Source organism: Ogataea philodendri (assembly GCF_020536065.1).
Source record: "Ogataea philodendri strain CBS6075 chromosome Unknown scaffold4, whole genome shotgun sequence".
Classification (NCBI taxonomy): Eukaryota; Fungi; Ascomycota; class Pichiomycetes; order Pichiales; family Pichiaceae; genus Ogataea; species Ogataea philodendri.
In genome coordinates, this window is record NW_025763821.1 from 373,339 (window position 1) to 396,726 (window position 23,388).

Here is a 23,388-nt window from a genome sequence, read left to right on the forward strand (position 1 = left end):
ACTAAATTTTTTAAAAGGGTTTTTTCCCCTATGTCTTGTTAAAGAAATCTATTTAGCCGTGGCGGTCTCGGCAGATCTATAAATTCGCACGGCACCTTTGGAGATGTAAGGGTGAGCGAGCGAATGTTGATAGGCTTCTTTTAGAAGCAATTGGAGCCTTTCCACGGCATCTGGAGAGTTCTGGAAATGGAAAGCAAATCTGTATCCCATCACCTTGACTTTGTACTTGACGGCCAATTCTGCCAAGACGGCCGGGTCGATCTTCACTTTCTTTGGATCCAGAAACACAAAGTTTGTCTGGCATGGCGATTCCAGCGCGATCCCGTTCTGCTCGCAGAATTGCGCAACCTGCTTGGCAAACTTGTGTCCGACCAGAAGCTTTTCCAGGTTCTCGTCGATTGCAATGCTGGCCATTTTGGTCAACATACCCGCCTGACGGATTCCGCCACCGTTTTGTTTTTTGAAATGGTTGGCCTTCTCGATGAATTTCCGTTCTCCAACAAGAATCGAGCCAACAGGAGCTCCCAATCCTTTGGAAAGACAAAGCGAGACAGAATCAAAGTACTGACAGTACTCTGCAATACTGATTCCGGTCTCAACACTGGCGTTCCATAGACGAGCACCGTCTAAATGCAATCTCACCCCGTTCGCGCGACACCAGCCGGAAATCTCCTTGATGGTGTCCAATGGCATGATTGTTCCATGAAGAGTATTTTCCAGCGAAATCACTTTGGTGGGAGCCATGTGGATGTCGCCGTCGTCAGGAATATAGTTGTCCAAAATGTCGTCAAGCGTCAAATAGTTGCCGTTAGATGGAATCACAGGAGTCACCATGGCCTGCGAAAGAGTGGCCAGTCCTCCAGCTTCGTGCGCATAAACATGTCCGCGATAATCGCACAGAATTCTGTGTGGTGGCTGGTGCAAGTGTGCTCGCAAACCGATCTGGTTCGACATGGTACCGGAACAGCAAAAGAGTCCCGCTTCTTTGCCGGCCAGTTGCGCAACCTTGGCCTCGAGGTCCAAAGTGTCTTGGTCTTCCTTGTACACAGAATCTCCAACCGTGCAGTACGCAATCGCCTGCAGCATGCTCTGGGTGGGCACCGTGAAGGTGTCGGAACGGAACTCGTTGCTTGTTGGGAAGTTGTCGCTAATAGTCATTGCGTTACAGCATGGCAAACTGCCCGCCATATATAGCCGGAGCCTGGTGCGTGAAAAGTTTTTGGTCGTGGACGTCTCAAACGGACTCGATAACGGACGGAGTGAGATAACGCGGGATCCAGCAGCGGGAAGGGGACGAAACTCAGAAGACAAGTTCACGAAAATCAGGACACCATGTGGGAACTTCCTCCGGAGTTGTAGCTCGTCTCCAACACGAGTTACAACAGACTGGAAAATGGAACTCGTTGGTCGTGCATGAGTCAGACGGGTAGAAAATTCCGTGCGCGCTCATTGGCCCATAGAACGCCCCCGTCCTCCATTGAGTCATAGGTGCTCATAGGACATCATCCAGCAGCCCAGGGGTTAAGAAAGACCATTTTGCGATGCTACAAAGTATTTCAACGGTCGCAGGACGATAAGATAGGGCCAGCTGCAGGCCCTTGACTTGGCCGGGGACTTTTTTAACCGGGCGCATTGTTTATGCAGGCAGGGTCAGCGCGGTGTGACAGGAACAAAAAATTCCGGTCAGCCCAAGTTACTGCTGTCGTGGTGTACGGGTGTACGATTTAGCTGGGGCTAATGTAATACGATTTTGCGTCTATCTAAATGGTTCATGCCTTAACTTCTCTGACACCGGCTTCTCTGAAGATGGAGTCGCCTTCCGAGTAGGCTCTTCCGAAACCGAAGCCGAGACCGAGCCACACTGGGAAGGCTCTTCTTCTGAAAAACAACACGGAGGCCAGCACGCCGGCTCCGAAACCGAGACCAGACTTGACAATGGCGTTGGAGATGACCACGTCCCACTTGGCGTTGACGAGGGACGTTGAAGGGGCAGAGGTTGTGATTTCGGACATCTGGGGGGTTAGTATATATGGTGGGGGAGGTGAGAGAAACGGGGGACAAGCTGAGTGGGGGGCGCGCAGACAAGTTTAGAGAGAGAATGCAGGTTGTGTATGCACGAGTGTGTGGAACGGTGGTTGAATTGGCCGATACTGGGATGAACAAACGGGATATGACGATCGAAGAAAGAAGTCTCTGGACAACAACTGGGGAACGGTGGTGTTGCAATGGTTTCGACTAATGAACTGGTGTTACTTGACGCATCCCGCGCACGCGCTAAACAGCCCACGCCTGTTTCTGTTTGCAAAATGTTGCCAACTTACCTGATCACGTATAAGTCTTTGGATTGTTTTCGAAAAGAAGCGGAAATGAATGGTCTGGCATAAGCACTGGTGCTTGTGTGCGCGGGAGTTGTGCCGACGCGCCGGTCGACGCGACGAACTCGCCCGTTCCAACATCACGTGACCCGATCCCGCAGCTGTGTAGTAAAAAGTCTTGTTTGAAAAATTTTATTCTTAACCAACATGGGTAGAGTTATCAGAAACCAAAGAAAGGGTGCCGGCTCCATCTTCACTTCGCACACCAGACTGAGAAAGGGTGCTGCCAAGCTGAGAACCTTGGACTACGCCGAGAAGCACGGATACATCAGAGGTGTTGTGAAGCAGATCTTGCACGACCCAGGTCGTGGAGCTCCATTGGCCAAGGTTGCCTTCAGAGACCCATACAAGTACAAGCTTAGAGAGGAGACCTTCATTGCCAACGAGGGTGTGTACACGGGACAGTTTGTTTACGCTGGTAAGAAGGCTTCTTTGAACATTGGTAACGTTTTGCCATTGGGATCTTTGCCAGAAGGTACGATTGTTTCCAACGTTGAAGAGAAGGTTGGTGACAGAGGTGCTTTGGGAAGAACTTCTGGTAACTACGTGATTATCATCGGACACAACCCAGACGAGAACAAGACCAGAGTCAAGTTGCCATCTGGTGCTAAGAAGATCATTTCTTCTGACGCTCGTGGAGTTATTGGTGTTGTTGCTGGAGGAGGAAGAATTGACAAGCCATTGCTTAAGGCTGGTAGAGCTTTCCACAAATACAAGGTCAAGAGAAACTCGTGGCCAAAGACCAGAGGTGTGGCCATGAACCCTGTTGATCACCCTCACGGTGGTGGTAACCATCAACATATTGGTAAGGCTTCGACCATCTCTAGAGGTGCTGTTTCTGGTCAGAAGGCCGGTTTGATTGCTGCTAGAAGAACCGGTCTGTTGAGAGGTTCTAAGGACAAGAACGACGACTAAGGGTGAGGATGTAAGAAAGTAATCAATCAGAACATAACTTGAGTATACGAGTAAGACTGTGAGAACTGGTTATAAATCGCCGAAATTTACATATCTACATGGACACCGCTAGCGTCGCTCGCAATGTCCTTCTGTTCCACTTAACTTCTCTTTATTACTATATCGCTAAATGCCTATTTCTTCTCAGCCAAAGCCTTAGCTGTGCCGTGCAGAGCATATCTGTGGTTTCTCTTGAACTTGGCGTCAACACCCTTCAAAGATGGGTATCTGTAAGTCTTAGGCTTCTTGATACCGTTTCTGTGGGCCTTTCTGGTCTGGTTGTGGGCGGTATGGTTCTTCGACTTGGCCATGGTGAATAATAAAATGCTGAGTATGTAAAAAAATTCAACTCTTCTAAACTACCCCGGTGCGAGGCGGGGAGTCGCGCTTACGTAAAATATTTTTCGCAGTCACATTTTTTTAGACGTATACAATCTCTAAACAGTGCGCACGGCTTGCTGCTGTGCTTGCTGGACTCTTTGTCTCTTTGCGAGCTTGGCCACCGTCTTGGCGCCCACAATACCGCCTCCCCAGTGCTTTCTTGCGTTCTCGTACTTCTCAGCAAAGTTGGCGTCCACCGTAGACACAATCTTGGCCAAAGCAGCCTCGTGTTCTGGCCTCACGTCCACGAGCGCCACGGTAGCAGCGCTCTTTTGGTGCACCAGAGCCCCGAGTCTGGCCTTGCCCTTGATGATCGCGTATGGAACACCCATCTTTCTGCACAGAGCTGGCAAAAACACAACAAGCTCAATAGGATCAACATCGTGAGCGATCAGGACCAGCTTGGCCTTTTTGTTCTCGATCAGCGAAACAACGTGGTTCAGTCCGTACTTGACAACAAAAGGCTTGGACGACACGTCCTCCTTCTTCTTGCCGTCCGCAATGGCAGCAGCCTCCTTGACGAGTCTCTCTTTCTTCTCGGCAGAAGTCTCTGGTCTGTAGTTGTTCAACAGCTTGAACACCTCGGCAGCAGAGTTTCTGTCCAAAGTGTTGGAGAACTGCGAGATGGCCGGAGGAACCTTCAGTCTCATTGACAGCACTTTCTTCTGTCTCTGGAGTCTGACGTACTCAGGCCACTTCACAAACCGGTTCAAGGCTCTCTTTGGCTGGATCGACTGGCCGATCCCAAAATTCCGAGGACTGGCCTCGTAAACAGACGTCTTGACAGCTTTCTGCTGTTTGGCTAATGGCGCAGGGGCAACTTTTTTCGAAGGCTGGGTCATCGAGGTTAGCACTCTATCAAAACATCGGTCATCAAGCACTAATCTCTACAGTTTGCGAACAAACTCAGCAAATAAAAAAGATGCGTACCATTTCTCGGTACGATTACAAAGATCTGGCCGCATCTCCGTGGAGATCAGCGCCATTCTTTAGCCGCTTATACTTACCATGATTGATAAACAAGAAATGGGAGCAAAATTTTTTCCCCCCTGGTTTCTCTTTATAGCATTTCTTCACACCACACACCATTTTAAGAAACTTAGTCAGTTTTCTTATCTATGGATCTTTTATCCTCGACGCCTTCCTTGTTGCGGACCCAACTTTCCGGTGTGGCCGGGTCTGTTTCGCTTGCCTGCTGGCTGGTTCTTCTGCTGCCGCAACTCATCGAGCAATGGCGCCTCAAATCCGCCGAGGGAATCTCTCCCTTGTTCCTTATTCTGTGGACACTTGGTGACATTTTGAACCTTGTGGGCGCGTTATGGGCCGGGTTGTTGCCCCAGGTTGTTTTATTAGCCGCCTGGTTCACCTTCGCGGACGGATTCACCTTGGCATTCTACTACTACTTCACCTACATCTATCCAAAGAGATTGTCGCAAGAACAGGCTCCGTTGCTCGGCCAAACGTCGCGTCGGAAATCGTCCACGCTCGACGACGTGGTTCTCCAGCCCCAAAACCACTCAATCTTCGTCAAGTACATCTTGCCCCTGCTTGCCGTCTTCGCAGCAGGCTTCATTGGGTTCCTCTGCTCGTCTCCACCAAAAGAACAACCAGATACAGAAATGGCCCTCGGCGCACAAATCTGCGGCTACCTGTCCGCGCTCCTCTATCTAAGCGCCAGATTGCCCCAGATTGCCCAGAATTACACAAAGAAATCGTGCAAGGGTCTCAGTCTGCTGTTCTTTATGCTGTCAACCTTCGGAAACATCACCTACGGCCTGCAGATCCTGTTCTACCGCTCCGACTGGGACTACATCGTCCTCAACAGCAGCTGGCTGCTCGGCTCGTTGGGCACCATCCTCGAGGACGCCGTCATCTTTGTCCAGTTCTACATGTACCGCGACCCTGCTGCCGTGTTCGACTAGCCGGTGCACGGGTGTACCCACCCACCTTGGCCTCTCACCAGTGTATTAAATAAAACTCTACGAAAAACGTAATTGCAACTAAACACCGCCCCTTCTGTTCCATGTCCAGCGTTGAAGAGGTTTCCGACGCGCTCAACGGTCCATTGGTGTTCCGGCCTCCCGGATACAAGGCGCCGAAACGCCGACACCGGTTTCTGCGGCAGATCATCAACGACGAGGCCAAACGGGTCCAGCTCAAGCAGCAGCAAGCCCACGACCCAACACTCATCACGTACCAGTCGCTGGCGGCCCCTCCGTCGCTCAAGCCCATCAAGACCTACTGCGACATCACCGGACTGCCCACAAACTACAAGTCGCCTCATAATCAATTACGGTACTATGACAAAGAATGCTACGACATCGTGAAACACATGGCCCCTGGCGTGGACCAGCAGTACCTGGCACTGCGGAGCGCTAATGTGGTTCTGAAGTAGCCGGTGCGGCGGGCGGAGCGTCCCATTTGGCCTCCCATTTTCGCACACACTCTTTGATTTTGCGGTCGAATGCAGCGTTCGAGATCTCCTCGTTCTCGGACTCGACAGCCTTGAACGGGTTGCAGATCACGCCTAAATATGCTCGCTGTATATCTGAAAACACGGGGTTAAGTCCCTCGTCTGGCAGTTCGCTCTCCACTCTGGTGGCACCAACCACTATGCGTAATCCGGTGCTTGTTTGCTGGCCAAACACGAACACACCGTCTTGTACAAACAGCAGAACGTACCGCTTGTTGCTGCTGGGGTCTGGAGCCGGCTGCGAGAACGGCGACTCGAAGATGTCCAGTGACATGTGCGACAGAAAGTTGTACTTGAGCAACTCGTTTGCGGCGCGTTCTTCTGTCAGCGTCTCCGAGACAAACGGCTGGATGTACAATGGCCGGTTCTGCGGGTTAGTGGCGGGCTGCGGAAACTTACGTCTCTCGAGATGAGCGAAACAAACAATATTGTCATTGGAAACATTTTTTTCGTCGCGTCGACCGTCTTTAACTGCAGCCTGGCGACTGTTTCAGGAGACCTGGCAGCAGCAGCCGAGATGAGCACCACAAACAGCAGGTGACACGTCAAATTGGTGGGAAAAAGAAAGGACACAGCATGTGGACAACCAAGTCTCTCCTTCCCCCACCGGATAGCCCTCTCTCTCCGTGATCACATGGCAGTGCTATTTTTTTTTGCTAATTTCTCAATTTTTTTCCTCATGTCTAATCAACTGCAAGAAATCGCTGCCGAGCTCAAACTCGCGCTCCACCAGTACCCGAACTTCCCCTCCGAGGGCATTCTGTTCGAAGACTTCCTGCCGATCTTTAGAAACCCTTCTTTGTTCAACAAACTCGTCAGAGCGTTCAAGTTGCACTTGGAGGCCACGTTCCCAAACCAAACCATAGACTACATCGTGGGATTGGAGTCCAGAGGGTTCCTGTTCGGCCCATCTCTTGCGTTGGCAATCAATGCAGGCTTTGTTCCTATTAGAAAGAAGGGAAAGCTGCCTGGTAAGCTGTACTCTGCAGCATTCGCCAAAGAGTACGGCCAGGACTTTTTCGAGATCCAGGCCGAGTCCATCCCTGAGGGATCCAACGTCGTCATCGTCGACGACATCTTGGCCACCGGAGGCTCGGCCAAGGCCGCTGGAGAACTCGTTCAAAAATGTAAGGGAAAAATCCTGGAATTCTCGTTCGTCATGGAACTCGACTTCCTTAAAGGAAGAGACAAGCTTCCTGCACCAACGTTCACCTTGCTGAGTGGCCAGACCGAGTCGTTGAAGAAGTCCTCCTAATTGTGTAAGGCTAATAATATTATTTCTTGAAAATCAGGTTGCGTCCCTGTGTTGCCTGTCTCTTCTTCACTGGAGCAAAGCCAGACGACTCGTTTTTGTACGGCTCGAACGTCTTGCGCTTGCGAGGCTGCTGTGGTTTGTTCACCATGATCTTTTGCGAAGTGTCCAATTTCTCAGACTCAACAGTCTGTTGCTTTCGTTTACGTGGCTGATGTTTCCGTAGCGTAATCAGGTCGTCTGTGGAAACCGGTTCAGGTTCAGCTGCAACAGGCTCGGGACTAGCTGTCTCTTCAACCTCAGACTCTTCTCCATCTTCCTCGTCAATTTCAACCTCCACATTGTCCTCCTCTTTGAAATAGTCCATCACTTTCTGGAACCTGTTTCTGATCTCGTCTGGATTCACAACCTTGACTCCCTTATTAGTATACTGAACAGAAGCAGCGCCATCGGCACTTGACCTCGGCACAACTACGCCGTTGTCGGAAGCCTCGTTTTGTGCAGCAAAATCGTTCTTTATAATCTCAAACGCTTCTTCGAGTCCTTTAACGTCCTTGATATCTGTAGTCTCGTAAACACTGTCCCACATAGCCGTGTCCAGCTCCTTCAGCTTGTCTAGACACCCTTGGATCAGTTCGGCAAGCTCTCTCAACCGGGTACGAACAAACTGGGAGCTTCCAAACCTCGAAGAGGAATTGATCACGCTCAACACCGTCTGTTCGGTCACTTCTTGCGATTCGTTGTCAAAAGCATTAACCAAAGATATCAGCATGAAATCAGACATGATGAACCGTGGCGACTCGTCTTCTTTGCGAGCTTGTTCGTCTCTCCATTTGAACAAAACTTCCAACAACGGTCTTTTGGCCATCGGAATAGAGTTCGAGTTGACCATGTTGGTCCATGGAAGGTCGACATTCGTGGATGCAAACAACATCTGTTCTTTAAATTCTGGCAGCTGTGGAACAGACTGGTTGGTTGCAACAACATCTGCTCCGCTAGGGAACCCGTTGGAAGACTTGATACGTTTGGGACGGAACGTGGAGTACTCGTACCGACGGTTTGAGACTTTGCGCGACTCATAAAGAACGCGTTTCAGCTTGTCCTGGTCCTTCACCAGTTCGGAATGCATTTTGTGAAACACTTCAATTAAGAAGTGCGTATCAGCTTTGGCGTAGTTCTTCATCTCTGTGTTCAACGGACGCACTCTCCAGTCGGCCAACTGCCATTTCTTCGAAGTCTTGAACTTGACGTATGTTTCCAACAGATGTGCCAGCGAGTGTCTTCCGAGTCCCAGCTCTCTAGAAGCATGGTATGTGTCAAATAATGAGACAACATATAGGCCCAGATCTCTTTGAAGCCAGATGATATCCATGAAAGCACCATGGAACACTTTCAGAATGTTTGGATCGGTGAAAATAATGTTCAAATTCACAAGATGCGGTCTAAGGTCGGGACTCAATGGGTCTATCAGGTAATCTTTCTTGGTGTCTGTGGTCAATTGCATTAGCGACGTGATTCCATGGTAGGTTCTATAATCGTGGTGTTCCAGATCGACGGCAATGACTTTGCACTTCGCCAACTCCACAAGCAGCTCGTCCAGCTGTTCTGGCTTGTCGATCCAGGTTGGCTCTTCGCTCTCTTTCCAAGGAATGGAGTCGAACGGCTCCAACGTTCGGAATATCCAGTCTGGGTACTCCTGGTTCATGATCTCGTACGTGTACGGATTATTGTAGTGTTCTGGAGTGTCAGGGACGGCTGGAACAAGCTCCATGGACTCGTTGAACGAGATCAATGCGTTTGGCTTTGTAGTGATCAACGGCTTAAATGGCGACGTTTCGAAGTTATCGACAGGAGTTTTAAACAACAACTGCGGTTTGGCAATGTTACGAGGCTGCGGAGATGCCTTTCGTGTTCCTGCTGTGTCTGATTCGTCCAAATAGGTGAATTCATCCTTGACAGCTGAAGCTTGGGTCTTTTTCTGGTTTTGATCAAGTGCAATCTCTGCGTTCTCGAACAAAGTGTCGAGGATCCCGCTGACGACCTTCCAGTTTTTCGACTCGTCGTCGACGGTCAACTGGTCGGTCTGATCGGTCGAGATGGAAACCGCATTTGATATGGTCTCGTTCAATAAATCTATAAGTCTCTGGTTGACCTCGTCTGAGTTTGTTTTCACGGTCGGATCGATGCTGTTGTAGAAACCAATGTCTTTGGAGTTGACAGCCGACGATAGTCGAATCAGATTGATCAACGACGGCGCCAAAGAGTCCAGCGAAAAACCCATGTTAAAATATATTTTCTCTTTGTATTTAGTGCTTTAAATTTTTTCCCACTGCCATTTTATTTATTTTTCTTAGTGGCAAATATATCTTCACCAAACAGTGTATTCATGGATTCGGACCCATTGACAGTATTAATAACTCTTCGTGAAGAGATCGAGTCGGCCGAAAATGCCGAGCTTGTCGGCGTGATGTACCAATTGGAAGACTTTTACGAGCGGAAATTGTGGTTCCAATTGACGGAGTTGTTGTCGCAACAGTTCTACAAGAACCCAAACTCACAGCCAATTAGACTGAAGTTGTTTGAGAACTTCATTCTCAAATTCAACGACAAGATCAACCAACTCAAATTAATCGAGTTTCTGTTGTTGTCGATCCAGGAGTCGGAGCTGCCAGAAAGCCTGGAATACCTGTTGAATCTCAAACAACTCATCAAAAATAGAAAGAACATCAAAAAGACAGACGACGACGATATCGCAGACATAGACATCCTCCAGGCGTTGTTGTTCTTGGAAATAGAAATCGCGGGAGTCAAGCTGAAACTGGGATTTGTGGACGAGGCGTCCGCTATCATCGACGAATGCTCCAAGAAGATCGAAACCATCAACTGGTCTTTGGACAACAGGATCAATGCAAGCTACTATTTCACAAACGCCAGTCTGATGAAGCTCAAGGGTGACTACACGGCCGTTTACTACAACTCGCTGCTGTTCCTGGCATGTATCGACGACCTTGAAAACCTCACCAACAAACAGGAGATCGTGAGAGATATCAGCGTGAGTGCTTTGCTGGGCGACAAGATCTACAATTTCGGCGAGATCATCATGCACGACATCTTCAAGTACTTGACGATCCCATGGCTCAAACAGCTGTTGCTGTCGCTCAACTCTGGAGACCTCAAGAGTTTCGAGAGCGTCGTGACGGGTAAAGAGATCCAACAAGTTGCGGAGCTGGCTTCCAATGTGAATTTCCTCAAGCAGAAAATGTGCATCATGTCGTTGATTGAGCTGATTTTCAACAGACCAACCAAGAACAGAGTGTTCAAGTACGACGACATCCGTGCACACGTGCCGTTCTTGAAAGACCACAACGAGGTGGAGAACTTGATTATCAAGTGCTTTAGTTTGCAATTGATTAAAGGTTTGATTAACGAGGTTGACTCCGAGGTCGAAGTCACGTGGATCCAGCCTAGAACAATGACTGTGGAACAAATCCAGGCCATGAAGGGACAGCTCGAGACCTGGACTTCCAAGGTTGCTGACCTGAACGAGTACATGGCTGTTTCCGGAAAAGAACTCTGGGTCTGAGCTTGTGAGGCGGGATTATGAAAAATAAGCGGTGCAAGGGTGTTTTTGCCCTTTTGTGTGGAGGAGAAAAAAATTTCTAGGTGATCATTTTTGTAGAGGAAACTTTTTTTTCTAAGTGGCAAATGGGAGTGTAAAGAATCGTCAAAATAACTTGAATTTGAATCCATTTCGTCAACAGACAAAATTATCAGTCAACATCGCTCCATTTGTAACTATTCTGATTTCCTTAGAATCATCCGTTCCGATTAGGACATACTTTGCTTTTATCTCACAATGAGAGATTCCAATAACAAGTCTATTACGGCAAACAAGGCAGCCGTTTCGATAACATCCACTTTGTATGATCGCCGAGCTTTGGATTGTACCGAGGACAAGCCTCTGGTGAATTCGTTGAACCATCTGACATTTCTTGCGTCGTCGTCGCTGAAAGTGCGTGAGGCTCTTTCCCAGGACGGTGGGCTCGAACGTTTGGTTGATATTTTGTACGAATGTCAACGGCCAACTTCCGAGAAGGAGAAATGTATTAGTGCCTGGAAATGGGTGCTTGCGTTTCAGTGTCTTGTTCTTGTTGGTACCAGAGGCAACGAGAGAATTAGAAAGAAGGTTGTGGATGCCGGAATGATACCAATCATTGCCACGATATTAGACAATTACGTTATTTCCAAGAAAACCGCCTGGAATTCGCATTTTCAAGCCAACAAGGTGAACTATCTCAATACCGGCACTTCTAGCACCGCAAACACGTCTGCAACTGCGGCCGCCTCGGAAGTCGGAGACGAGATTCTCACCAACCCGTCCTCGTTCCCCGCATCGAGAGACGAACAACAACAAGCGCAGCAGCAACAACAACAACAACGCGACGAGCTGTACGACGGGCTGGACAATGTCCAGATAAATGAGGTTTTCCAGAACGTCAGACGGCTCGTGGAGGAAGCTAACCAGACCGTGATGGAAGCCGAGGCCGAAATTTCCAAGCACGAGCGTTCGAAAAAGGAGTTCGCCAACGAGGCAGGCCTCGGCGAGACAGAAGCATTACTAGACGAGGAATACTCCAAGCTGTCCAAGTCACTCGTTTTCCTCAATTTCCTTGATAGATTGAACACCACCGACGACATTTCGAAAATCAACCACGAACTGATCACCAACTACCCAGAGCTAGCGAAAAACCCTGTTTTCACCAACCAACTTGTAAACAACCCTGAAATATCCAACATCTTGAGCGACAACCTTTCTAACACGGACCTTCCGTTCTTCAAGAAGATGGAGGAGAAGTTCAACCAGTCCATTCCGCGGGACTTTGAGAACGGCATTTTGATCCCCAAAGAGGACGATGTTGTTTGGTCTTTGCAGGTGCTGGCTTTCATCTCCAAGTACACCTATTTGAGATACAAGCTCGCGGACACGTACATCGTGAACGGATTGTCGCTGCGAAACTACAACATTCCGCCTCCTTTGGAGACCGACTGCGAGATGAACGAGAATGGCGATTTGGTGAACGACTTTGGTGACGACGACGAGAGTCTGGAAGATGACGAGGTTGCTGCGCACGATTTGGACGAGTTCATCATTCCGGACGACAGCAATTTCGACGGAGAATCGAACTTGACTGGCGAGCAGTTTTCGCACACCACGAGCTCGTTGAATTCGAGTATGCTGAAGCCGAAACGGCAGAAGTTCCACGACTCGCATCGGGGCGAGAGCAAGTACTGTCACCTGGCGCAGGAGTACAACGCTTTGCTGAACGAGCCGGATCGGATCGAGAAGGCCACGAAGCTCGAGAAGTTTGCACTCACCATCTCGCGGTACTCTCACCGGGAGCACAACAAGCTGCGTTTGCGCAACAACAAGATATACAACGCGAAGCAGCAGGACTACTCGTCGAACTGGAACTACGACACCTGGGACGACTTTGAGATGGGACCCTTGTCGCTGATGTTCCCGAACTCGCAGCACATCGACCCCGACATCAAGCCGATCAAGCGGGTGAACATTTTCCCGTTGGTGGAGAAGTTCACGGTGAAGCATCTGCACTCGAAGGACATTGCGTACTGGGCCTCGGTGATTGTTCGCAACTCGAACCGGAAAGACGAGTCGAAGGGTGGGCGGCGCCAATGCGCGTACTTTGGATGCGGCAAGTGGGAGGACGAGCCTCGCCAGTTTGCAAAGTGTCGGCGATGCAAACGGGCCAAGTACTGCTCGAAAGAGTGCCAGTCGAAGGCGTGGACCTACCACAAGTACTGGTGCAACGCTGCTAGCGGGACTAACAGCGCGTCGTCGGCCGCCGGGTCGACGTCCACGTCGCACGCGCTCGGCGACCAGACCGACCAGACAGACCAGACCGACCAGACCGACCACGACGAGGCCGAGTCTGTTCTTATTCCGTCTCAATGAAACAATATCTATTCGGAATCTATTTACTATTTTAGGCTCCCAGTCTGGACTCCACCATGTACGCCAGCTTCATGGTCTGTTCCATGAACGTGAGCGTGAGCACGGTATGGGGAGCGATTCTGAGCAGTTGTGCTCCGAACCCTTTGTAGAGGGCCCCGACACCTTCGCTCTTGACGGTCTTGACCAGACAGTCGATTGGACCGGAGTACTTGTTGCCCTGCTGGTTGTAGACTCTCGTGAGGATGACATCTCCAGGATTCATCACCACACCGACTCCCAGGCCGGAGATCGTGCTGGACAACAGATGGAGGTGTGTTCCTTCGTCGATCCAGCCGGTTTTGAGCAGCTCGTGTTTGGCAAAGTTGTAGATTGGCAGCTGGACGGACGAGCCCATTCCCGTTCTGATGATGGCCGCGTCCACGCCCTTGAACAGCCCCAGCACACCGCCCTGCTTGAACTGCGACGAAAGACCGTCCCAGGTGGACTTGTAGTGGGTCTGCTCTCCGATCTGGATGCTTGTGGAGTACGATTGCATTCGGGTCTTGATCAGGTAGAACGGCGACCCGATGATGGCTCCCGCGATACCGGAAAGAGCGCCGGAAACAACGTTGATGGGGATGTTTTGCACGGAGTGCGCTTCCCGCGACGGGAACACGAGTCCGTTCAAGAAATTCCGCACGGGCTCGTACAGACCCAGTCTACATCCATTCAGACCGAGTTGATAGATGTATGCGCAGAACAGACCTTTCTGACACCCACGGATGCCCTCGTTCTTGTAGATTAGCCCCAGGGCCTGGAACGGGTTCTTGTACGTTCTTGGCTTGTTGGTGGCACTGGACAGCTCTCCTTCGAGCTGCATTCGGGTCTTGACCAGCTCGATCGGGTTTGTCACCGTGACCGCTCCGCATGCCGCGAGACCTCCGGCCAAAAAGCCGCCCAATGTGGACACTTTCTGCGAAGCAGATTTGTTATCGGACATGACCGTTTATGAAAAAAAATGAGTCTTTTTTTTTTCACAGTTTATCTTTTATTCCGTTAAGACGATATTTCACGTCCTTGAGCACCTTTGATTCGGGATCCCAGTCGTCGAACTCCTTGAACACCATATCGATCTCGTCGGTGCCGTGCGGTAGCCGTTTCTTGACGTCGAAAAACAGTCCTCGCGTGCACCACGGCAACGTGAACGGGTTGCTCCCAACTTTGGAAACGTCCACCTGGTGGAATTGCACGGGCTGACTTGCGCAGTAGCCCGTGTCGCTCGTGCACAACGCAAAGTCCAACGCCAGCTTGTAAACATCGGGACTGTCGTAGATACGGGAATGTCCCCCGCCCGTCAATGGACCCGCCAATGCGTAGCTCATCTCCGCCACAACCCCGTGGTCGCGGTGGCCCAGGTTCTGTAGCAGACACGACAGCTTCAGAATCCGCGTCACAAAATCGGGGGTGTTGGAGTTGCCGTCGATGTACACAGCCTTGTAAATGTTGGGGTGCGAGAGGTGGCACGCGACTGCCGAGTACAGCGGCACGAGCTGGTCGTTCACGGACCCCACAAACGTGATCTTGACCCCGTGTGCCACCAGGTTGCGCACGCTTTCGAGATACTTGCGGCTCTGCAGACTCTCGAAGTTCTGGAACTGGAACAATTCCAGCAGCGACTGGTTCTCGATGGACGAGTATGCCCGCACAAACAGCGACTGGTCCATCCCGTAGAACGGCCCGCTGTTAATGCCCGCCATTCCCAGCACGGATATCTTCTTGTTGTCGGCGATCAGGCCGTGCTCCAGCAGCCGCGAGAGCAGCATCATGGCCACCGGGGTGCCCTGCGAGTGTGCACAGACGTAAATGAAATCTGCATTGGCGAGCTCGTCGTGCCACTTCTGCATGACCTCGAAGAAGAAGTCCACGCGGTCGAAGATCTTGCCCTCTTTCTCCAGAGCGATTTTCTGGGTCGAGATGTTGATGTTCTTTTCCTGGGCCCACGAGAGAATAGCGTTCTCGGCAGCCTGGGCAAACCGCGCGCTGGTTCCTGTAGGCTCGCCAATAAGAGGCCGGATCATCTTGGTGGGGAAGAACCCGTGCACGCCGATGATCAACACCCGTTTGAACTTGGCCGGAGAACGGGTAGCAACCAAATGGTCCACGGGACTTGCACCGTAGCCAGTCACCGACTTGAGCGTATTGAGCGCGGAAGAGGCGTACGTCCGAGGCGAAACCCGCGGCAGAGACTCGAACGACGGCACCACCTGGCTCTTGCGGTCGGTGGACGGCTCGGTCTTCTGTTTCTTTGGTTTAGGCAGCTCAGAAACGTTCTGTGCCACCGGCTCGGACAATATGGCATCTGTTTGCTGGTCGATCTGTCTGGACGGCCTCGACCACAGCGACCACGACTGGGTTCGCTCCTTGGCCTCCACAGGGTCTGTGTCCTTGTCGGACTCGATGACCACTTTCGTGGACTCCTCCTCTGTAACAAGCGTGGTGGGGGGATTTTCCACCTCTGTTGCCGACTGAACGGGCTCGTCTCGCTGGACCGTGGACTGTGTTCTCGTGAACGCCCACGAGCTGAGTCTCCGGCGAGCAACGGACTGTGCGGATTCCGTCGTCAGGTTCTCTGGTTCTTGGGACTCGTCAAACACCTGGCTCTTGACAGAACGCAGGATCTGGTCGAACCTGCCTCTTCTGGCGGACGGCGTCTTGCTCATTTGCGAATCGGCGCTTAATCACTGACTCGGGTGCAGAATTCTGCTAAACGCCAGCAATTCAAAGGATAAAGCAGTGACACTCGTCTTTTGTAGTAACAGAATTAGTGCCCCCCTAAATATTTGTGTCTAAAAAAAATTATTGAGGGGCACAGCCAGAAAAACGCGACGCGAATTACAACAACGTTTGGGATGAGTAAAGTGACGTCGAAAGTGGCTCCAAAACGGGCAATCACGGACTTCTTCACTGTGAAACGTCACCAGTCGTCTGCAGTGACCAAGCTGGCAATTTCAGAGAAAAAGGACACCAAAAAAGAAGCTTTTGTCGAGAAACAGATCACCCTGCAAACAGTCACCACCAGCACGTTTGATAAGCAGAAATGGATCGATTCGTTGACTCCGGACCAAAAAGACCTTCTGCGTCTCGAGATCGAGTCTATGGATGTCTCATGGCTCTCGCTGATCCACCAGGAACTCACCAAGCCGTACTTCCTCAACCTTAAACGGTATCTACAAACAGAGTGGAAAAACCAGACCATCTTCCCTCCCAAAGAGAACGTGTACTCCTGGACAAGACTGACGCCTGTGGACAACGTCAAGGTTCTTGTTTTGGGCCAGGACCCGTACCACAACTTCAACCAGGCCCACGGTCTTGCGTTTTCCGTGCAGGACCCTACACCTCCTCCTCCGTCGTTGAAAAACATCTACAAGTGTCTCAAAAAGGAGTATGCCAACTTCGAGATCCCCAAGAAGGGCGATCTGACCAAATGGGCCTCTGGCGGCGTGCTCATGCTCAATACGTGTCTAACGGTGAGAGCACACAACGCCAACTCGCACTCTGGCCGTGGCTGGGAGCAGTTCACGATGCAGGTGATCAAGAAGCTGATCGAACACACCAACAGAAGCGGCCGTGGCCTGGCAATCGTCGCGTGGGGGTCGCCCGCCCAAAAGACGGTGGCCAACGCCGGCCCCATCAACTGGTCCCAGAACCTGTTTTTGAAGTCGGTGCATCCGTCGCCGCTGAGCGCGTCGCGCGGGTTCTTCGACTGTCACCACTTCACCAAGTGCAACGCGTGGCTCGCAGAAAAGTACGGCGCCGACGCGCAGATCGACTGGGCGCTCGTGGATGGCAACTCCGTGCTCCACACGTAGCTGCTATTTCCGGGCTGTGTAGACTGAAAAAAACTTGTGTTTGCAATGGACCATAGTAAAGTGTACACTTACGACACGGACGAGCTGCTGGCGCCCGAGACGCTGTGTTTCACGCTTCTGGTGACTGCACCGTACATGGACAGTGCGGAGGTGCGAGCGAAATTGGCAGATTTGCGGCGATACCTCGACATTGAGCTCAGACCGTATGTGGAGCACTATCCGTGGCATGTGAGGCCCGTGGAGCACAAACTCGTGGACGACGGGCATTTGTTTGTGTACGGGGAACTGGAGTACGGCGAGAGCATGACGGATCTTTGGACCGTGGCTAGTTTGCTGTTTAAATTCACCTCCAGAGACGAGAACATGTACTTGCACCTGCACGACCAGGACCGGGAGTTCTTGTTGATCGAGGCGGCGGAGGAGGTGCCCGAGTGGCTGGAGCCGGACTGTGCGTCCAACAGAGTGTGGATCAATCAGCGACGGGTGGTTTGTATGCCGCCAGAGTACTGCGAGGGCCGCAGTCCCTCGTTTGAGGAGGCCCTTGCTTTTCTGCAAACGGCGAGCTACCGTCTCGAGGTACTGCACGAGGTGACGGCGTGTGTTGCCAGGGTGTGCACGGGGTATCCCGAAGAGGCTTTGAAACGCATTTCGCTCGAGACGGTGCTGGTGAAGCCGTCCACTGCACGGAAGCTGGTTGCACAGAAGATGTACGTTGTTGGGGCGGCCGTTGCAGAGTACATGGACTCTGTGCGGATGACCGGCGTGAAGACGCAGCGACGGGACGACGAGGAGCTTGTGCACGCGAAAATACGAGTGAATGCGATCGTCCACGCAGAGCTGGAGCAGTACGGCCAGACCGCGGCCGGCAAGGGCGAGCTCATAGATCTGGCAATGGAGGACAACGACGGCGAGGCTGGCGCGATCGAGCAGCTTGAAGAGTACAACAAAACTATAGAGAGCGACCCGCTGCAGACAGAGCTGCTACGGTACAACATAATTGACCAAAGGGTGGACTGGGAGCCGTTGGAGCCGCTTGAGGACGAGAAGGAGACGTACGAGGACGATCTGGTAGAGAAGCTCAAGCGGTTCATGGAGGAGGGCGAGAACGAGGACCCTGTTAGCGAGGCCGAGGACGACGGGGACGATGAGGTCGATGAAGACGATTTCTTTGAGTTCTTTTGTCGGGAAGCGTTGCATTTGAGCGGCGAGGAGCTGGAGCAGATGCGGGCTGGCGACAGCGTTCCCAGCGGTGCAGATCTCGAAACGTTGCAGAACCTGGCCCGCGCGGTGTCGGGGAACTCGCCGGCTGCCACACTGCTCAATAATCTCAAGTAACCCTCGCACCGCAATATAAATTATTTTTGTTTGCAGCTTTTGATAACAGACCAGAACAACAAGCAGCGCAACGCGTTGTCCAGCAAGCATCATACGACACAACACCACAAACAGGCGCTAAATACACGAAACAGATGTGGGGATACTTTTTCGGCGGCAATCCGAAGCAGAAAAAAGAGCTTCCAAAGAAGGCGATTGTGGAACTTAGAGAGCACATTTCCACGCTTAACAAGAAGTCTGCGTTCCTAGAGACACAGATCCAGGAGCAGGACGCTATTGCGCGCAAGAATGTGACGTCGAACAAGAATCTGGCCAAGATGGCGTTGAAGAAGAAGAAGAAGCTGGAAACAGACGTGCTCAAGATTGAGAACCAGGTGGAGTCCCTGGAAACACAGCTGAACGCCATAGAGTCGGCCAACTTGAACCTCGAGACCATGAAGGCCATGAAGCAGGGTGCAAAGGCCATGAAACAAATGCACGGCGACTTCAACGTCGACAAGGTCGACCAGACGATGGACGATATCAGAGAACAAGTCGAGCTCAGCGAAGAGATCTCGGACGCCATCAGTCGGCCGCTCGGAAACGACCTGGTGGACGAGGACGAGCTCGACGAGGAGCTGGCCGCTTTGCAACAGGAAGAGCTCGATAATAAGATGACCAACACAAAGCAATCCGTGAGCACACCGGCCGCCTCGAAACCGGTCAAGGCCCAACTCCCAGACGCCCCTACAGGAAAGGTCCAGGACGAGGAGGACGAGGACGAGAAGGCCTTGCGCGAGCTCCAGGCAGAGATGGGCATGTGACTTTGCTATTGGTAAATATGTTAATTTTTGGTTCAGTTATTAATCATACATGTCGTGCAGTATTGAGCTTGGCGATCCTGCGCTTCTGACAGAGCAGAACTTGATCAGTTTTCCTAGTTCGTTGACGATCGAGTATTCTGTCGTGGCAATGCGCTCGCCCATCATATCCAGCAGCCCGGTCATCTGCTCTTTTTTCGTGATTAGATCCAAAGCAGCAGACCATTTCAACAAAGACCCGTAGTACTCCGACCCGGAACAGTTTGTTTGACTCGTGTGCAAACTGCATTTGGTGATATCTGTGAACTCCTGGCGGATTCGTCTCAAATACTCGTACCCGGTCTCTTTCTTGGTTCTATCCTCGACTCCACATTTGATGTAGACATACGACCATAAAACCAGCACACTGATGGAAACGGCATTGGACCGGAAGAATAAGTCGCTATCTGCCTGGTAATCGTACTGAAAGTCGGTCTTCGAGTCCTGTGGAGATAAAAGCATTTCAAACAGCAGCAAATAGCATTGAACAACTGCAACCCGTGCGTGTTTGGTCTCTGTCCATTCAATCACCCGTTTGCAAATAGCTTCCCGTTCCAGCGCAGACGACGGCTTCACGTTCATTCTCCACGGCGCACCGGCGTAGATCAAGAAGTCGTACTGCGAAATCGACATACAGATATGGGCAATGTGGTAAACCACACATTTGCACCGAGTATCGCTCAAGGAGAACTGTGTGGACGTGGTGGACGACTCAACGTTCTCGATAGCCATTCTTGAAGAGCAACATGAGTCGCCCACATCGTTTCTCCAAATTGAAAACGCCGCGGTCATGAGCTCTCGCCAATTGCTGGCGTTCTCGTTCGAGCTGAACTTGTCTAAACCAAAAGCCAGTTGCAGGTCTCGTTGTTGGATCTGGAACATCACAGCACTCAAACCAGAAATCAACACTTTCTTTCCGAACGAGTTGGTTTTCGTAGAAACACCATTGAGCAGGTTCTTCAACACAATTAGGAACCGTTGAGGTCTGCTTGTTTGTTTGATGATGTATTTGAACGACTCCAGATTGGCGTCCCAGACTTCGTCAGCAACGGGCATCGTCAACTGTAGCTGGTGCGCATAGATTAACATCTGGTGGCCGTAATTGATAGCATCAGAGGTGTCCATGTAAAAACACATGTATGTAGCTCTTTTCAACGACTCGACCTCTATCCAATTGTACCAATTGTTGACGTCTTCGAGCTGTCCGAGTTTCTGCGGCGAGCCTCCAAGCGATGGCAGTCTACGCAGTAACTGAATAGTGGTTCCGTGGTGCAAATGGGCCCGCTCGTGCATTTTGCGGGTGGAACAGTTCTTTTCGTAAAACTCTAGCAACAGAAGACTCTGGATGATCCATATAGCTGCTGGTGGCTGGAAGTTGGGCGAGGAGAAAATATGCCATCTCAGAGGGTCGGCAATGGTATCTGCAAATGTATGTGGATCCATGATATGGTCCGGGGAGTAGAAGTCTTGGAAAATGGTGGACAATCTTGCACCGATCATGAACATTGACAGAAGCAACATGGGAGGGGTCTGCGACGCAACAAACGTCGGTTTGTGTAGAATAGGGAACCTAGCATGGAAGAACTTCCAGTATGTTCTGAGCAGTTTTTCGAGCTTGAACTGCACAAAGTCGGGATGGGTTGCGAGACTGGGAATTAGTGTTTTGAACTTGATCATGTTCAGGTCGGTCAATTGGTATTCGTTTTTGGAGTACTCGGAGCGCGGGTTCTCCAGCGGAGCTGTTTGATCGGACAAAATAGCCGTTGACGGCGATAGGTCTTCAAACCCTTCTTGCAAGAAGAAGCTCTGGCCGTTATTAGAGAACAGTTCAGAGAAGTCTGTAGAGAACATTTCTTCTGACGTGTATTGGCCCAGAGGTTTGTTTTCGTCCTGGAACAGCCAGCTGATCAGACTCGGAGCCGATTCGTCGGGGGCTGTTGCCGTGGGTGTAGGGGGTTGTTCCTGTTTGTGGGTTTGCACAATGCTATTTGCTGAGGATAACTGTTTGGTGAAGGTGTTTGTCTTTTCGTTTCTGGCCTCATGTCGTTTGTTATGTCTAACTAGCAAGTCATTGCGCACAAATGTCTTCCCACATGCCGGGTAGTCGCAACGGAAGATCTTCTTTGGATTATGATTCAGCTTATGTCTGGAAAGATGTTCGGATCTCTGGAACACTTTGGAGCATTCTGGAAAGTCACATTTGTATGGTGGGCCATCTAGTCGTTTTCGGGATTTCGGAGGAGTAAGATTGGCGGAGATTGGCGATGGGGGAACTTGTAAAGACATCTTGGTAGATAATCAAAGTGGGAGATAAATAAAATATTTTTCTTTGTTTTATTTTGGTTCCTGATGAATGCTCATACTTTGATCAACGGCTATAAGAAAGAAGGACTTTTTGATCTGAAACGGAAACAATTGCTAGATAGTTTTGTTTCATCGGACGACTCGAAGCTGAATGAGTTGCTTCAAAAACTGATCGATTTGAAGGTGAACAAAGATCCCAGCATTTTGACACAGAACAAAGGACGGGTGGTTGCATTGATCCAGACAGAGCTGCTCAACCGCCTGTCAGAAACCCATAGCGAAAAGACAGAGGAAACAAAGGTTCTAGACGAGATCAACGATCTGTTGAAGGGATACGTGACCAAATCTGTTAATGAGAGCTCTGAGTTGGATGCCGAGCTGACCTCGAAATTGGAGGAAATGAAGGCCGCCCAGCCGGATACTTGAGTCGTTCAGATTACATTTCATTATGATCTACACATTTGTCGAGGTAGCAGCCAGCTCAGACCGCCAATCTCTAAACTTTCTAGGAATCACCCCCGATTCCGGGTCCAGCAACGAGGCTGTCAGATCTGGCGAATTTTCGCTCAAGTTCAAATAGTTTGGGTTAACCGTTGGGTCAAACACCAAACGGTATGTTCTCGTCTCGTCACGAGGAACAGTTTCGTTTATCCAGTTGATCAGACCGTTGAAAAATTTGAGCGATTGCATGAACTTGTTCTTGGATGGGCTTTTGTTCGGAAGCGGGTTGTTTTTCACCATCACAGGGATCTTGTCTGTTCTATATTCCTCCACTGTGCGCAATATCAGGTTATCGTCTCTGAATCCACAGATAATCTTTGGAATACCAACTAGGAAACATTGGGCCCAAAACTTTAACAGTTTGTTCTCAAAGGAAAACACAGACTTGGGCGAGTCCAGTATACGTGTTGTCTTGAGCTCGACGTAATGCGGAAGCGGATCAGAGTCCTCGGGCTTGTAATCAAAAACACAGTCAACTTCTGCTCCCATGACAAGGTTTGTTTTGCCGAAAGAGGTCTTGACCACGGTCGCGTACTGCTCGATGTTATTCACAGGAACCTTGCCGCGCTGCTCGATTTCCTTGCGTGTACATTGAGCCCATGGCTTGGACAGAGTAGAGACCTGCTCGAACTTGTACCCAGAGAACATTTGACGTTTATTGAGGTCTGATCTCGACAATTTTTCGAGCTCGGCGGCCTCTCTGGCGTTCTGGAAGTCCTGTTGGATGAACAACTGGCCGTCAAAAGGAACAATGTTGAAAACTAGCTTTTCTCTGTTGAAGAAGGGAAGGGTCATCAAACTTCTCATGAGTCCTCTCCAAGTGATGATATCGACCGGGGTCTTGGCTGAGTTTTTGCGCTCAACAACCTCCAGAGCAGCCAGCAACCCGGAAAACTCGCCAAAGTCCTCGCCGTTCGCCTGGAACTCTTTGAACCCAGCCTGGAGATCCACTCCACCAGGAACATTCATCTGGCTATCGGGAAAATAATAGTAACTCAGCTGTGAATCATCAATGTGATAGACACCGTTGATATCTCTCGAATACCCAATCAGTTCCTTGGGCTGTTTCACCGACGCGTCCGACGCGCGCGATTGCAATGGATACACTTTGCTAAACTCCATGGATAAAACAAATTTTCCAGCTGGTGCTTT

At 50.6% G+C, this 23,388-nt stretch overlaps 25 protein-coding genes across 25 annotated transcripts; 13 read left to right on the top strand and 12 right to left on the bottom strand.

Annotated features, from left to right (window-relative positions):
• Positions 1 to 48: 48 nt before the first annotated feature.
• OGAPHI_001218 (uncharacterized protein) lies at positions 49 to 1,188 on the bottom strand (the record flags this gene model as incomplete). Its single annotated transcript, XM_046201957.1, has 1 exon — positions 49 to 1,188. The coding sequence occupies one exon, from the start codon at positions 1,186 to 1,188 to the stop codon at positions 49 to 51; it is 1,140 nt and encodes a 379-aa protein (XP_046064128.1).
• OGAPHI_001219 (uncharacterized protein) lies at positions 953 to 1,417 on the top strand (the record flags this gene model as incomplete). The annotated part of the gene is made up of 1 exon (XM_046201958.1): positions 953 to 1,417. The coding sequence occupies one exon, from the start codon at positions 953 to 955 to the stop codon at positions 1,415 to 1,417; it is 465 nt and encodes a 154-aa protein (XP_046064129.1).
• Positions 1,418 to 1,769: 352 nt separating this feature from the next.
• On the bottom strand, positions 1,770 to 2,012 carry OGAPHI_001220 (uncharacterized protein; the record flags this gene model as incomplete). The annotated part of the gene is made up of 1 exon (XM_046201959.1): positions 1,770 to 2,012. One exon carries the CDS (start codon positions 2,010 to 2,012, stop codon positions 1,770 to 1,772), a length of 243 nt encoding a protein of 80 aa, XP_046064130.1.
• Positions 2,013 to 2,513: 501 nt separating this feature from the next.
• On the bottom strand, positions 2,514 to 3,640 carry OGAPHI_001221 (uncharacterized protein; the record flags this gene model as incomplete). The annotated part of the gene is made up of 2 exons (XM_046201960.1): positions 2,514 to 3,138; positions 3,528 to 3,640. 2 exons carry the CDS (start codon positions 3,638 to 3,640, stop codon positions 2,514 to 2,516), a joined length of 738 nt encoding a protein of 245 aa, XP_046064131.1.
• OGAPHI_001222 (uncharacterized protein) lies at positions 2,523 to 3,290 on the top strand (the record flags this gene model as incomplete). The annotated part of the gene is made up of 1 exon (XM_046201961.1): positions 2,523 to 3,290. One exon carries the CDS (start codon positions 2,523 to 2,525, stop codon positions 3,288 to 3,290), a length of 768 nt encoding a protein of 255 aa, XP_046064132.1.
• A 126-nt stretch (positions 3,641 to 3,766) lies between the features above and the next one.
• On the bottom strand, positions 3,767 to 4,552 carry OGAPHI_001223 (uncharacterized protein; the record flags this gene model as incomplete). Its single annotated transcript, XM_046201962.1, has 1 exon — positions 3,767 to 4,552. The coding sequence occupies one exon, from the start codon at positions 4,550 to 4,552 to the stop codon at positions 3,767 to 3,769; it is 786 nt and encodes a 261-aa protein (XP_046064133.1).
• Positions 4,553 to 4,828: 276 nt separating this feature from the next.
• OGAPHI_001224 (uncharacterized protein) lies at positions 4,829 to 5,632 on the top strand (the record flags this gene model as incomplete). Its single annotated transcript, XM_046201963.1, has 1 exon — positions 4,829 to 5,632. One exon carries the CDS (start codon positions 4,829 to 4,831, stop codon positions 5,630 to 5,632), a length of 804 nt encoding a protein of 267 aa, XP_046064134.1.
• A 101-nt stretch (positions 5,633 to 5,733) lies between these two features.
• OGAPHI_001225 (uncharacterized protein) lies at positions 5,734 to 6,105 on the top strand (the record flags this gene model as incomplete). Its single annotated transcript, XM_046201964.1, has 1 exon — positions 5,734 to 6,105. One exon carries the CDS (start codon positions 5,734 to 5,736, stop codon positions 6,103 to 6,105), a length of 372 nt encoding a protein of 123 aa, XP_046064135.1.
• On the bottom strand, positions 6,086 to 6,457 carry OGAPHI_001226 (uncharacterized protein; the record flags this gene model as incomplete). Its single annotated transcript, XM_046201965.1, has 1 exon — positions 6,086 to 6,457. The coding sequence occupies one exon, from the start codon at positions 6,455 to 6,457 to the stop codon at positions 6,086 to 6,088; it is 372 nt and encodes a 123-aa protein (XP_046064136.1).
• Positions 6,458 to 6,847: 390 nt separating this feature from the next.
• OGAPHI_001227 (uncharacterized protein) lies at positions 6,848 to 9,716 on the bottom strand (the record flags this gene model as incomplete). The annotated part of the gene is made up of 2 exons (XM_046201966.1): positions 6,848 to 7,463; positions 7,540 to 9,716. 2 exons carry the CDS (start codon positions 9,714 to 9,716, stop codon positions 6,848 to 6,850), a joined length of 2,793 nt encoding a protein of 930 aa, XP_046064137.1.
• OGAPHI_001228 (uncharacterized protein) lies at positions 6,863 to 7,438 on the top strand (the record flags this gene model as incomplete). The annotated part of the gene is made up of 1 exon (XM_046201968.1): positions 6,863 to 7,438. The coding sequence occupies one exon, from the start codon at positions 6,863 to 6,865 to the stop codon at positions 7,436 to 7,438; it is 576 nt and encodes a 191-aa protein (XP_046064138.1).
• Positions 8,206 to 9,375, top strand: OGAPHI_001229 (uncharacterized protein; the record flags this gene model as incomplete). Its single annotated transcript, XM_046201969.1, has 3 exons — positions 8,206 to 8,472; positions 8,775 to 8,906; positions 9,169 to 9,375. The coding sequence occupies 3 exons, from the start codon at positions 8,206 to 8,208 to the stop codon at positions 9,373 to 9,375; spliced, it is 606 nt and encodes a 201-aa protein (XP_046064139.1).
• Positions 9,717 to 9,821: 105 nt separating the features above from the next.
• OGAPHI_001230 (uncharacterized protein) lies at positions 9,822 to 11,018 on the top strand (the record flags this gene model as incomplete). The annotated part of the gene is made up of 1 exon (XM_046201970.1): positions 9,822 to 11,018. The coding sequence occupies one exon, from the start codon at positions 9,822 to 9,824 to the stop codon at positions 11,016 to 11,018; it is 1,197 nt and encodes a 398-aa protein (XP_046064140.1).
• On the bottom strand, positions 10,062 to 12,133 carry OGAPHI_001231 (uncharacterized protein; the record flags this gene model as incomplete). The annotated part of the gene is made up of 3 exons (XM_046201971.1): positions 10,062 to 10,973; positions 11,321 to 11,441; positions 11,889 to 12,133. The coding sequence occupies 3 exons, from the start codon at positions 12,131 to 12,133 to the stop codon at positions 10,062 to 10,064; spliced, it is 1,278 nt and encodes a 425-aa protein (XP_046064141.1).
• OGAPHI_001232 (uncharacterized protein) lies at positions 11,292 to 13,409 on the top strand (the record flags this gene model as incomplete). The annotated part of the gene is made up of 1 exon (XM_046201972.1): positions 11,292 to 13,409. One exon carries the CDS (start codon positions 11,292 to 11,294, stop codon positions 13,407 to 13,409), a length of 2,118 nt encoding a protein of 705 aa, XP_046064142.1.
• Positions 13,410 to 13,440: 31 nt separating this feature from the next.
• Positions 13,441 to 14,388, bottom strand: OGAPHI_001233 (uncharacterized protein; the record flags this gene model as incomplete). The annotated part of the gene is made up of 1 exon (XM_046201973.1): positions 13,441 to 14,388. One exon carries the CDS (start codon positions 14,386 to 14,388, stop codon positions 13,441 to 13,443), a length of 948 nt encoding a protein of 315 aa, XP_046064143.1.
• On the top strand, positions 13,516 to 14,193 carry OGAPHI_001234 (uncharacterized protein; the record flags this gene model as incomplete). Its single annotated transcript, XM_046201974.1, has 1 exon — positions 13,516 to 14,193. One exon carries the CDS (start codon positions 13,516 to 13,518, stop codon positions 14,191 to 14,193), a length of 678 nt encoding a protein of 225 aa, XP_046064144.1.
• Positions 14,389 to 14,422: 34 nt separating the features above from the next.
• On the bottom strand, positions 14,423 to 16,108 carry OGAPHI_001235 (uncharacterized protein; the record flags this gene model as incomplete). The annotated part of the gene is made up of 1 exon (XM_046201975.1): positions 14,423 to 16,108. One exon carries the CDS (start codon positions 16,106 to 16,108, stop codon positions 14,423 to 14,425), a length of 1,686 nt encoding a protein of 561 aa, XP_046064145.1.
• A 189-nt stretch (positions 16,109 to 16,297) lies between these two features.
• On the top strand, positions 16,298 to 17,257 carry OGAPHI_001236 (uncharacterized protein; the record flags this gene model as incomplete). Its single annotated transcript, XM_046201976.1, has 1 exon — positions 16,298 to 17,257. One exon carries the CDS (start codon positions 16,298 to 16,300, stop codon positions 17,255 to 17,257), a length of 960 nt encoding a protein of 319 aa, XP_046064146.1.
• A 45-nt stretch (positions 17,258 to 17,302) lies between these two features.
• OGAPHI_001237 (uncharacterized protein) lies at positions 17,303 to 18,592 on the top strand (the record flags this gene model as incomplete). Its single annotated transcript, XM_046201977.1, has 1 exon — positions 17,303 to 18,592. One exon carries the CDS (start codon positions 17,303 to 17,305, stop codon positions 18,590 to 18,592), a length of 1,290 nt encoding a protein of 429 aa, XP_046064147.1.
• On the bottom strand, positions 18,585 to 19,391 carry OGAPHI_001238 (uncharacterized protein; the record flags this gene model as incomplete). The annotated part of the gene is made up of 1 exon (XM_046201979.1): positions 18,585 to 19,391. One exon carries the CDS (start codon positions 19,389 to 19,391, stop codon positions 18,585 to 18,587), a length of 807 nt encoding a protein of 268 aa, XP_046064148.1.
• Positions 18,727 to 19,395, top strand: OGAPHI_001239 (uncharacterized protein; the record flags this gene model as incomplete). Its single annotated transcript, XM_046201980.1, has 1 exon — positions 18,727 to 19,395. The coding sequence occupies one exon, from the start codon at positions 18,727 to 18,729 to the stop codon at positions 19,393 to 19,395; it is 669 nt and encodes a 222-aa protein (XP_046064149.1).
• A 39-nt stretch (positions 19,396 to 19,434) lies between these two features.
• On the bottom strand, positions 19,435 to 21,717 carry OGAPHI_001240 (uncharacterized protein; the record flags this gene model as incomplete). Its single annotated transcript, XM_046201981.1, has 1 exon — positions 19,435 to 21,717. The coding sequence occupies one exon, from the start codon at positions 21,715 to 21,717 to the stop codon at positions 19,435 to 19,437; it is 2,283 nt and encodes a 760-aa protein (XP_046064150.1).
• Positions 21,718 to 21,780: 63 nt separating this feature from the next.
• Positions 21,781 to 22,161, top strand: OGAPHI_001241 (uncharacterized protein; the record flags this gene model as incomplete). Its single annotated transcript, XM_046201982.1, has 1 exon — positions 21,781 to 22,161. The coding sequence occupies one exon, from the start codon at positions 21,781 to 21,783 to the stop codon at positions 22,159 to 22,161; it is 381 nt and encodes a 126-aa protein (XP_046064151.1).
• Positions 22,162 to 22,188: 27 nt separating this feature from the next.
• OGAPHI_001242 (uncharacterized protein) lies at positions 22,189 to 23,358 on the bottom strand (the record flags this gene model as incomplete). The annotated part of the gene is made up of 1 exon (XM_046201983.1): positions 22,189 to 23,358. The coding sequence occupies one exon, from the start codon at positions 23,356 to 23,358 to the stop codon at positions 22,189 to 22,191; it is 1,170 nt and encodes a 389-aa protein (XP_046064152.1).
• Positions 23,359 to 23,388: the final 30 nt, after the last annotated feature.